Source organism: Stylophora pistillata, chromosome 12 (assembly GCF_964205215.1).
Source record: "Stylophora pistillata chromosome 12, jaStyPist1.2, whole genome shotgun sequence".
Lineage (NCBI taxonomy): Eukaryota > Metazoa > Cnidaria > Anthozoa > Scleractinia > Pocilloporidae > Stylophora > Stylophora pistillata.
In genome coordinates, this window is record NC_142530.1 from 7,992,742 (window position 1) to 8,005,000 (window position 12,259).

At 39.6% G+C, this 12,259-nt stretch overlaps 1 protein-coding gene and 1 pseudogene across 1 annotated transcript; one reads left to right on the top strand and one right to left on the bottom strand.

Annotated features, from left to right (window-relative positions):
• Window positions 1-317: 317 nt before the first annotated feature.
• LOC148718648 (uncharacterized) lies at window positions 318-1,891 on the bottom strand (annotated as a pseudogene).
• A 6,789-nt stretch (window positions 1,892-8,680) lies between these two features.
• Window positions 8,681-10,167, top strand: LOC148718649 (uncharacterized). The gene is made up of 3 exons (XM_088742083.1): window positions 8,681-8,847; window positions 9,331-9,576; window positions 10,052-10,167. Exons 1-2 carry the CDS (start codon window positions 8,699-8,701, stop codon window positions 9,545-9,547), a joined length of 366 nt encoding a protein of 121 aa, XP_088598209.1. The 5' UTR covers window positions 8,681-8,698; the 3' UTR covers window positions 9,548-9,576; window positions 10,052-10,167.
• The last annotated feature ends 2,092 nt before the right edge of the window (window positions 10,168-12,259 follow it).

Consider the following 12,259-nt stretch of genomic DNA (forward strand, 5'->3'; position numbering starts at 1 on the left):
TTTGGCATAGTGCTTAACTCTGGAGGAAAGAAACTTATGCTTACGAGGAGTTACATATTCATGACACAGACGCCATGTTGGGTCTCCAATCCAAACCGCGTGGTTTAATGTGATTGGTTAACAAACAACTCGAAAATTACATAACTGTGAATAATGACCAGTGGTATTGCCATTCATAACATCCCCCCTTATTCACATCACACTTAAGGAAACAGAAAAAAAAAACTAAACTAAAGGAACAGTTATCTCAACATCAATGAGTGTCTATCATTGTTCATGTCCCACACTCTCTTGCCTCCGAACAACTGGTCACAGGTCTAGTCTGACTGCTTTTTGACAAGTCTTCCACTTTGGGTTGTATACCAGGGCTGGTCTTTGGCTTCCGCTACGTCTGTTGAAGGTGGTACATCTTCAGCTGGGATTTCCTCAGCAGCTGAAGGACTTCAGTGGAATCCCTGTAGTGAACTCTCCATTTGTGGGCTTGCTGGGAACGTGAGTCCTGCATTTGATTTGTCTAGCTCAGGCTCTGTCTGCTGTGCGATGTTTCCTTGACGTTTCAGGTATCCCATATGGGACTTTGTTGAGTCGTTTCTCAGGGCTATTCGATTATGTCTGATTCTTTGGCCGCCCATCTCTACCACATATGACCTAGGCAGGGCATGTTTCTGCACTATTGTTGCCGCTCTCCACTCCTTTGACCTTGGCTCCGGTTTGACTCTGACGTAATAACCCGATTTGAGTGGTGGTAGCTCGTTGGCACCCTGGCAGTCATGGTAGTACTTTTGCTTATCCTTGCTATGTTTCATTCTTGCCTTTATCATAGCCATTACAATAGATTTGTTTCTAACCTTAACTTCCGTAGGCCTCTAATACGTAATAATTATGGAGCTCCTACTTTTACTTTCATTGCATCGAAAATATGGGAGACTATTCCACTGCATTTAAAAAAACTATGTTATTTTCGCTTCTCCAAACAATTCAAGCTATATCTGCTAACTTCACAATCTACTTCTTAGAATGCATTGGTTTAGTTTACTTTAGTTTTTTTGTTCTTAGTCGTTGTTCTTTTGATTCAATATAAAAAAATTTAATTCTCCTTCTTTTAACTTAATTAAATTTTTATTTATTTATTTACTTATTTACTCACTTCTCTATTCTCTTTGTTTTTAATACTAATTGTGTATAAATACCTTGGTTAGTGTAAATATAGAATTAAAGTAAGTCTTGTGTAAATGTTAAGATACACCACTTAACTATGCGTGACAGTGGCCAACTCGAAAGCTATGTTACTTTGGCCACTGTGCACATTTTACTTTTGATTATTGATGTAATTTAATTTCTTTCATGTATTCTGACTTTTATAATCTGTAGTAACCTCTTGAAATAGTGCGAATAAAGAGTTTCCTTTTCTTATCTTCTGGGTGTTGTGTGTTTCAGGCTCCAACAGGCTACGTGCTATTGGTAGTGTTGTTCGTAGCCTGCGTCCCATAGAGAGCCGTATGATGGAGAAAAGTCAATTCCTGGAGGCAGGGACGATCTGTACTCAAGGAGTGCTTTTTTTCTTGCCTTTATTCTTTCTCTATAGAGACTTCACTGCTTTAACTGCAGCTTCCGCTTCTCCATTCGCCTTTAGGTGCTCTGGGCTAGCTTGGACGTGTTAAAAGCTGTACCTTTTAGCAAAGGTCTCAAATTTGTTATTTGTGTACTTGCTGCCACAGTCAGTGACCAGTTTTGCGGGGATGCCATGCTGACTGAAATGTTCTTTTAGGACTCCAATGGTCACCTGTGATGTGAGATCCTTCAGTCTGGTCACCTCGATAAACTTAATGTAATAATCAACTAGCAACAGGTAATGTTCACCTTCAAAGGTAAATATGTCCGAAGCGGCCATTTCCCAAGGCAGGTCTGGGACAGAGCTTGGTAACAGAGGCTCTTTCTGCTGTGCAGGGACATACTTACAAGATATGGTACAGTCCTTCACTTTGTCTTCTATTTGTGCCCTCGTGCCGGGCCAGTAGAGGGCTTCCCTGGCTCTTTGCTTACACTTTAAAATTCCCAGGTGTCTTCCATGCATTATCTCCAGCATGGCTGGCCTCATCGAGGGAGGTACTACTATTCACATTACTCGGTATGCTGCTCCATCGAGTACAGCAAGCTCATCCCGAGTGTCCCAGTATTGGCGGATGCTGTGTGGGACTTGTTGCTTAGTTTCTGGCTAACCAGCTTGAATCATAACATACAGCTCATGGAGCTCATTTGCTGTTTTTTTTTTGAAGTTCTACATACCTCGGTTCAGAAGTCGAGATTCTTTCCAACATGTTTACTTGTATCCCTTCTTCTTCCGGTGGTGCCTCATTTAGACTTACTCGGCTGAGGGTGTCTGCGAGGACTTGCTTCTTGCCTGGAAGATATTCCACTTTTAGATCATAGCCAGATACTTTCAGCATCATTGCATGCAATCGTAATGGTGTCGTTGCCATGGGCTTGCGCAGTATCATTTCTAGGGGTTTATTCTTCTTCTTCTTCGTCTTCTAAATATTTGTACATTGTACAGGTGGAAAAACAATAGGACACGTAGTCCCCTACTAGGTTCATCTACTTAAACCCAACCCACCCACCCTACCCTGGGGAGGGACATCCATCACACAGTTATCTCGTGCGTGGGAAATTAACGTCTCCTAACCCTCCTGCAGGAGACGGGACCTTCATTTATTCGTCCCTATCCGAGAAGACTAGAATATCTAACCATTTCTTGATGTTATAGAAAGGAAGCATACTCTTTTCAATTATTTTAAGACCTTAAGTATTTGTCCGGCTGGGGCTCGAACCCTCGACCTCCCGCACAACAGTCCAGTGCTCTATCAGTTGAGCTAACTGGGAGGCGGTTATGGTCAGTCTGGACCAAAGTCTCTTTTCCCAGAGCGTACTCTCTGAATTTCTGTATACTGAACACGATTGCCAGCATTTCCTTCTCTATTGGCGCCCAATTAAGCTCTCATGCTCTAAGTTTACGGGATGCGTAGGTTATCGGCTTTCCCTCTTGCTGTAGGACAGCACCCACCGCGCTCTTGCTGGCGTCACATTTTATGGTCACATCTTTTGTGACGTCATAGTAGGATAGCACTGCGACTTCACAGCACATATCCTTAAGCCTTTGAAAGGCAGCTACCTGTGGCTTGTCCCAGTGGAAGAGTACATCTTTTCTGGTTAGTTCACGCAGTGGTGTTTCGACTTCTGCCAGTATCGGGAGGAATTTGGCCAAATACTATGTAGATTTTAGAACCGACGCACGACTTCTTTCGTTCTAGGAGGTGGCATGTCCTTCATACCTCTTACTTTTTCTGGATCTGGTTTGAGGCCTTCTGCTGAGATAATGTGGCCCACATATTGAACTTGCTGTTTCGTACTCTGACCTTCAAAAAGTTCAGCTTGAGTTAACCCAGTAAGTGGGCTGTGCGACATTGGATAGCTGTCGTTCTTTTTCCATCTCTTTGAGCTTGGCAATGATCTTGGGAAGGAGTGCTGCAGGTTGTCTGCGAGGCCAATGCACTACAGGTGTTGCTGTGGGGTCAATCTTCATAGAGTAAGTTCCAGGCATGGTTCCGGATGCACTTTGTAAATCTGGGTACTGATAAAGTAGCTCTTTTAGGTTTTTATCAACATGTGTCTGTAGGTTATGTACCTGCTGAACCAAGTTGAGTGCTTGACAAACTTTGCCTGACAATATTGGCTTCTGCTTACTATCTATGACATAGAAGTTCACATTTAAATCCCTGTCCTTGAATCTTATTGGAAGAGTGACGTAACCCTTTGGTGTGATTCGCTGTTGGCTGTATGACACCAGTGTCTTCTTGTTTTTTTGATCTGGGCATTGGGTGCTACTTGCTTGAGCTGAGTGGTGTTAATTACACTTGCATAGGCACCAGTGTCAACTTGACAATGCAGGGCATTATTGTCCACTTCGACAACTTCCCACCATTCATTATTTTCATACGTTTTTGCCTGTCTGTGATGCCATTCATTTCTAAGATAGCTATGTGAAGTAGTTGTACATTGCTGTTAGAGCCCTCCTCGTCACTAGAGAAGTCTTCTCCAGGGTAGACAATTTCCTGCAGTGTCTGGACATTGTTTTTCTTACTTCTGCACACTTTTGCAAAATATCCAGTTTTTCTGCACTTGTTGCATGATTCATTTTTGGCTGGGCATTGTTCACGTGGCTTGTGAGCATTTTATCCACACCTATCGCATTTTTGAACTTGTTCATGTTTCTTCTTTGACGAGCAATTCTTCTTAGACGAGCTATTCTTCCATGCAAGTTTATTACTTCCACGTTCGGGTCTTCGCCAGGCATCACTTGCATTCCATCTTTGGTCGCTTCGAACATCCGACTGTAAATGTTAATTCTCCTGGATTGTAAAGCGCCTTTGATCATCCCATACTGTTAAAGGGCGCTATATAAGTAGATAAATTATTATTATTATCATTATTATTATTATTATGATTATTATTATTATTATGTCAATTGCCATTACCAGGGTAAGGTTTTTACTTTTTTCTAAGCAACGTTGTCTTACTCGTTCGTCCAGAGATTTGCATGCAATGGCGTTTCGGATCAAGTTATTTGACACTGTCATGTCCAGACCACAGGCCAGGAGCTAAAGATCGGTGACAAAGGAGTCAAACGTTTCCCCTTGTAACTGGCGTCTTCGATCAAATTTAACAGCCGCCATAATCGGGTTCTTCTTTGCTTCAAGATGTGCTTTGAACTTTCCAACGACTCTATGGAATATCTCTTTTTCATTTACATTTTGTGCACTTTCTCCAGATCCAACTTGAACAATTTCCCATTGGAAAGTGAGGTAAATGTTTCGGCCTTTGTCGCCGACGAAGCTCATAAGGTTGCATATTTCTTCCTTCTCAGTGCATTTGCTGAGCGGTCTTCCGAACGTGAATTCACAGTGTTAGTAAAATCTCTCCCATTCTTTGCTCATGTCCGTAGCGGCCCAGTTCATTCTTGGCCAGTTGATCGACGAATTGGCGTATCCTTTAGCCATCTTGTTGTGTTTGGTTTTATTCAGTGGCGCTCGTAATCCCAATCCTGACACCAAGTTACATATTCATGACACAGACGCCATGTTGTTAATAATGAAGCTGATGATTATAACGATGATATTTATAATAATTATAACAAAATAACAGTAACACTAATAACACTAATAACACTAATAATAATAATAATTGACGGCTGTAAAGAACGGAATGGGATGTATCTGGTTAACGTGGAATGAGAAAAAGTGTGCTGTGGTAAATGTGAAGAAAGCTCATACCGAGCAAGGTAGAGAAGACATGAATATTGCTAACCTTAAACCTAAGAACTTAGGTAAAGATATCACCTATAAATTTCTGGTCGTCCTTAAAAAACACCAAGCAAGAGGACAAGGAAATCTTAGAGGTTGCGGCGAAGGCTATTGACCATCTGGTCTAACCCATTGTCAGACCGCTCGAAGGTTAAGGCAACCGATCAGTACGCACTTCCGGTACTTACATACCTGATGTAGACACAAACGTGGCCGATAGCAAACATTAAACAGGTAGACCGCGAGGAAAGAAAGATCATTGAAGAGAATGGAGGAAATCACCCTCGTGGATCAAAGGCAGTACTCTATATGTCACGGAGGCACGATGGAAGAGGTCTTAAGTCGGTGGAGAAGGAATACAAGAAGACCAATATGAAAGCAGCAATAAAGCTCTACTGTAATGCTGACCCAACGATGGCTACTGTAAGATCCTTTGAAGAGCTTGCTGGACAAAAAGGTCGTCACTCCAAGATCCAAGATGTAACGACGTATGCAGCTGATCTGGGTTTTCAACTAGGCTAAGTTATCCAAACCCAACTGTCATCGATGGGGATAAAGAAGTACAGTCCAAACAGGTGAAGCCAGTAATCAACAAGTCACGGGAGCAGGAGACTCAATCAACTGTATCTGAGGAGAGATGTCAAGGAAAATTCATCAGGAACAGATGGGAAGACGAAGAAGTTGATCTTCAGAAATGCTTTGCGTGGCTTTCTTCATGGAAGAATGCCTCTACAAACACCATAGCAGGAATACAAGAGCTTTACCTATGCTACAACTGAAAGATTAGTTCGCAAGTCATTGATGAAAATTGCTGTTTATGTGGAACGTTCACAGAGAAGGTACAACACATTCTATTTGGCTGCATCGCTTTGGCCCAAACCAAGTCCTTACAGAGACATAACAATGCCCTTAAGATCCTATTCTTCGAAGTCCTGGGACCCTTGAACTTCATTAGCAAAGTGGAGCCATGGTTCTCAACAGCTATATCAAAGTCAATGTACGAGAATAAACGTGCTACCGCCTACTGGGACGTCTCCTTACATGCAGATACAACATTGGTGAAAGCTAACAGAAGAGATGTTACAATTATCGACAAATTAATCAGGAGAGATGCAGTCATCGAGAATAGCTGCCCGTGGCTGGAAAACAGAGAGGCGAAAGACATTGAAAGATCACAAAGTATCACCAACTATGATTAGAGTTCACAAACAGATACCCTGGGTACAAGATCATTCAATACAATATAATCATAGATGTCCTTGGTGGTTGCTCAAGAGAGGTGGAGCAGAATATCAAGGAACTGGTGAAAGACAAGAGTAAATCTATCTTGGGACAAATGCAGAAGGCCATCCTTATAAGTTCACTTCATATTGCAAGAACATTAAGCTAAGTCACTAGATATTACATAGTTACAATAGAATTTATTTCCATCGAACGTTATTGAACATCAAGACATTCAAAGTATTTACAAATTCTTTTAATCATTTTTACCCATTTATATTTCTAATTGTATGTATAGATAATAGTCGACGCTGTGGGTGGCCATGGCTTAACGCCCAACCCCAACTATAGTTTTGTTTTTATTCTGGGCATACAGATGTATATACTGCCGCATGGTAATAATGAGAACAATGATAATAATGATAATAATGAAAATGTTGATACTAATGATGATGATGATAAAAAAATTATATTAATGATTATGAAATACCCGTCAAAAGGTTTTTCGAGCGGGGGTTCGAGCTAATTCTAATGCGGACTTGCAGATTCTACAGATACTCTGGTGCAATACTTTATATTGATCGTCTCTCCAAACTCATTCGTATGATAGATTTGAAGGGATAAACAATGGAGAAGAATAGAAAAGATCAGTAAACACAGATTGTAAATGACCACAAAATATTAGTTTAGTAAGATTAAAAAAAAAAAACACAAAGGAGATAGTGGTAAATCACGAAGGAACAGAGAAGGGTAAAAATGGAGAAGACAAAAACAGATTGGAAATAACATCCTTCAAAATACAAGAAACTAGACGCAAACCGATTGTGCATCAGCAAGGGCGGCGCTTTTTTTAGGGTGCTCACCTCTCACAGCTTCGGTCTGGGTTTGATCATCTTACCTGCCTTCACATTTAGTTGTATTTTGTACTCCAAAGGGCCTTTCTGAATGCATGGTTTCAAGCGACTGAGTTACTTGACTGTTTCACGTTATACGGTTGTACAAAAAAACAGAAATACTATCTTTGAATATCGCATATTCACAGGTCACCTCTCACATTTGCTATGAAATACATTTCTTGTACATGCACTGTGCAACTAGGGACCCTTAATTATGATGTTGATGAATTTATTAATATTGAATCCTTTTATCGCAACAGATTTATAAGGACCGTCCAAACTCGAAGACTGATGGAAAATTCAATCTTGGAGATCTTTCCCCGTAGTAATGTGTAGTATTTTGATTAATAAGTGTAATATGTGACTAAAACGGGAATACAAGCGTAATGAGCATAATACAAATCGTGAATGAACTGCTAAAACAACCAGATTTAGAAACACTCGACTGATGATAACAGAAAAAGGGAAGTACACTACAATACAGTCACTCTTCAATGCCGGAGCACTTTCGAGAAGCTATCGCAAGTTTTCACCATTACAATATTTGTTTTATTTTTAGTTTCAACACTCATGTACCTCTTATGCGATTTATCGTCTTATTATAAGTATGATTGTGATAATTTTTATAAATAGTAACATCGTCATCATAACTATTAATCAAAATTTATTTTAGGTTTAAAATGTATTGTTTGGCTGACCAAAAATTCACCAGAGGTCCCTTACTATAATGTTGTAATGATGAGGCTTGAAAAGCCATAGCATTAAGGCCAGCAGAAGTCGACAAGGAAATATTCATCAAAAATTACTTCTTTTTCTCTTTTTTCTGGTAAAAAAATGTTGTGTTTCTAGAAACCATCGAGTGATGTCATCCACTGGTTACTTTTGGTAATTTTGCTGGTGAAGAGAAATGAAGTTTAAAGAATGCAGTATTTGATTCTTTAGTGTATTGTTGGCGTAGCTGAAGGATTGGAGAGTTGGTGAACTTAACGTTTGATAATTATTTTTACGTCGCTACTGTCTCTAAGGTCGATTTCAGTGGTTTGCAGAACAGTGTCAGGTTGATATTCGAGGCTTTAGTATTGGTGGTGGGCACTTTTTTAACTGAAGTGGGCTCTTGGTTATTAGATGAAAAAGGCCACGCGATAAGGGATAAAATGCATGCTCTAAAGATATAAGATGCACCTTTACCTTTGCTAACAAGCCAGAGCTAAAGAAGACGTCGTCATGAACAGATCTCACCTTATTGCCGTATTTGGATCGGCTTTTGCCATCAGCTTGGCTGTATCTTTTACCAGTCATGAACATGAAGGAAATTCACCAGTGTTAAAAGAATCTACGATGGACTTAGAATCAGTGTTCGAAGATACTTTCAGGTAATAAGTTTGGGATTACCTGTTAAATCTTCCGGTCGCATTAAGTTTCGCAGGGCTCTTTCAGCCCGGTCGAATTTGCCTTAAATAGGGGTGACAGAAATTTGCTTCTGGATGCCGATATTTATGTCCAGCTTTACATACGACATGGTTGGCATAAAGAATCTTTCAATGATTGTATCAACTAAGTACAAAAAAATCAAACACTAAAGAGAGGTTTAAATTTCCAGAAACTTTCGATCTCATGCAATTACTTGGGCTTAGGTTTACCTGTTATATGCTGGACACTCTAGCTAAGTTCAACAAATACAGCCATTTGTAATATTGGACTTTTGCGGCTAACGCCGTTCCAAAAATACTGCCGTTTTGAAGTGGGTGTCTATCTAGACTTAACGATTAATGCACTTGGCCTCGTCAAGGAGAAAAATGACGCACCGGCTAAAAGTTGAAAATCAGAAGAGCTTACAATATCTTTTTCATCTTAAGTGACTTAGACTGGAATGTAGAAGGTGATGGCCTCGATGAAAACGAACGAGAAGCTTACAACGATGATGAAGAAGACACTGAAGATGTCGAGGGGAAGAATGGTCTTTTCAACGTATTGAAGAAATCATCGGATCCGATATCGCGGTTCAGACTCCCACGTCCAGTCCCCCGGGCAGTACGCCCATGGTTTAGACGTCGTTATTACCGTCGCGGTTGAAAAGTAAACAGTTGATAATCATAAGGAAGGTAGGGACTGTTGATAAAGTTGATTTAAGCTGGGATTACACTTTGGTGAGCGTGCTCATCTCCTACAACTGTGGTCTGGATTTCTGGGTTTGATTTTCCTATCTTGCGTCGGGTTTCGATACAGTTTGATCCTGCTTCTCTTATGTGATCCGGAGGACTTTATTATGATCAGGTCAACAAGCAACAAGTCAAATTATAAATTCCACAACAACCGTTCTTCAATTTATCAGTTATGCATGCGCGGTTACACAAACACTAGGTATGATATACTCTTTGCCATTTTATTATTTGCACATATAAATGCAAAAGGGCCATCAAGTAAGAAAGCTTACCAATGGGATATCCATATTTTTGCACTTAAACTGAGACATTTCCTATATATAGGGATCCTACACTTAACACTTAAGGACCATTTAAAGGGCTTCTAGGTATCAAACATCCATTTTATCTCTATTTGTTTCTTTTATTATATCAGATTTAGAGAGATCGTCCAGACTCGAAGACTGACATGACGAAGATATTGGCCTTTATTCCTGTGGGACTGAATAAAACACGTTTTAAATCACTTTATCGAGGTGTTAGTCTCATTGTATTTATTTTTGAACTTATTTTTGAAACTGATGAATACAACCTTGAAGTAAACGTGGCCTCAAAAAACGTAAGGAATAATATCTGATTCAAACACTCTTGTGCACAGTGGTGGGGTGGGGGGGGGGGAGGGTCTCGTCTCACTTCGTTCCCTTTTGTGACTCTGTTCTTCAATAAATACAATAAACCTAGTATCCAGTTTAGCCGCTACACGGCTAGTACATTAATTAAAGACAGCGAAAGTTCCAGAGGTTCCCTCTAGAGGTCCATTTTGAGCTGAAAGAAACACGCTTTTTTTTAAGAAGGGAATACAAAACACTTCTACTTTCGATTATTATATTCTCATTTTAAGACAGGATTGTTTTCAAATCTTTTCAAATCTGTGACGTCAATGTTTTATTTCGAGAAAGTTTCGCTTATGCTCAACATGCACAGCTCAAATATCAGAAAATACTAGGGTATAGTAATTTGACACTCAGAAGACGTTAGCAACAAAGTTGAACTAGCGCATTTTTAAATGACTGAAAACCTTTCAAATATTCCAATCAAAATATACACCGGTCAAGCCATGAATCTGCGCAGAAATCGATCTAATGAATAACTTAACTTTTTCGATAGAGAGTGTAATTAAGTATCATTTTGTGGTCTGAAATACTTCTCTGTTTTGCGCGCTTTTGAAGATTTTTCTACGATGTTGATTCGGCTGCAAAAGATCTGTATTGCGTTTCAGTTCTACGTTCTATCAATATCACAGTAAACATTTGAGGAAAAATTTAGTCTAAAGGCTTGCATCCGTTCTTGTGTCACACAGTTAAAGAAATTTCGACAGTGTGGCTAATTAAATAAAATGTTGTGTTCTAACAGCTTCCCTTAACACCAGAATGAACAAATGGTGCAGACATTATATTTGTGCATCAAAATCAAGAGTACCAAGAAGTGTTTTGAACGCCTAAGGGCACACAGAGGAGACAACAATTATAAATAACAATGAAACGACTAAATCTGATAAAAGAAAGAAAAAAACGCTTCGCATGCATGCGTCAATGAAGGAAATAAATATTTCTTCATGGAAAGTGTTGACGTACTATATTTACGCACGAGTTTATTTTCAAACCAAACGAGTGCGTAAATATCATACCAAAACACTTCCCATTATGAAGTTTGTCTACTATATACAAATTAAGATTTGCTTACAGTTTTCTTCATCGCAGACCAAAATGCAGTAAATTGAAGAGCCAAGGTGTGTTTTTCAATGCATCTCTGTTTGAAATTTACGAGAAGCTTTTTTTCGAAGAGGAAACTCATCTCATCATCGCTTAGGGCTTTTGCTGTATTAGGTCAATTACCTTTGCCTCCTTTTAAAGTTGCTCTTTTTTTGCGCGTTCAAAAGCAACGTCTTCGATGACACTGACGGGATATTTGCATTCTTTCAAAGCTCGATTAAAATTAAAAAGCAGACCTCTAATACCTAAAGGGTCATCAAAGGTTACCGAGTAATTTCTGGATCTTTTTTGTGAACCAGAAGTAGTGTTTGGTTTAATATCTCTTCGCTGTCGGTTACCTCAGGTTACAATAAAGTGTCTGACTTACATAACAAATTTAGATATTGATGAAAAATAAGTCTCTATTCCTTGATAAAGTAGTCTCATAGAACACGATCACGCAATATGGAAATCAATCACTCATAAAAGGGTACAAAATGCATCGTGCGCCAAAGCGCATGGGTCAGAGCGAGAGTAAGACTTCGTCATGAGCAAGTTTTTCTTTATCGTTATGTATGGATCGACTCTTGCTATAGCCTTAGCATTTATCTTTACTGATTATGGAGATGAGAAGAACATAGCAGTCTCGAAAGAGTCTAGGCGTGACATTGACCCGGAATTTGAAAATGTTTCAAGGTACTTAATTTAAAAGAAAAATTCACTCTAAAACTCGATTCTTAAATCGCAACCAGATAAGAACAGTGGTAAAAGAGAGATAAAATTCAATTTAAACATCTTAAAACGGGCAGAACCCTCTCTGCCCGATCGGTTTGACATCAGCCGGAGTGAAAAAAGGGGTTCTGAGAAGCTATACAATAACTTGGGAATTAAAA

Excerpts from the sequence above, each read along its gene's own strand:
- LOC148718649 (XM_088742083.1), top strand. The coding sequence starts at position 8,699 with ATGAACAGATCTCACCTTATTGCCGTATTTGGATCGGCTTTTGCCATC. Across the intron at positions 8,848-9,330 it reads GTGTTCGAAGATACTTTCAG|TGACTTAGACTGGAATGTAG; the intron begins GTAATAAGTTTG and ends TTTCATCTTAAG.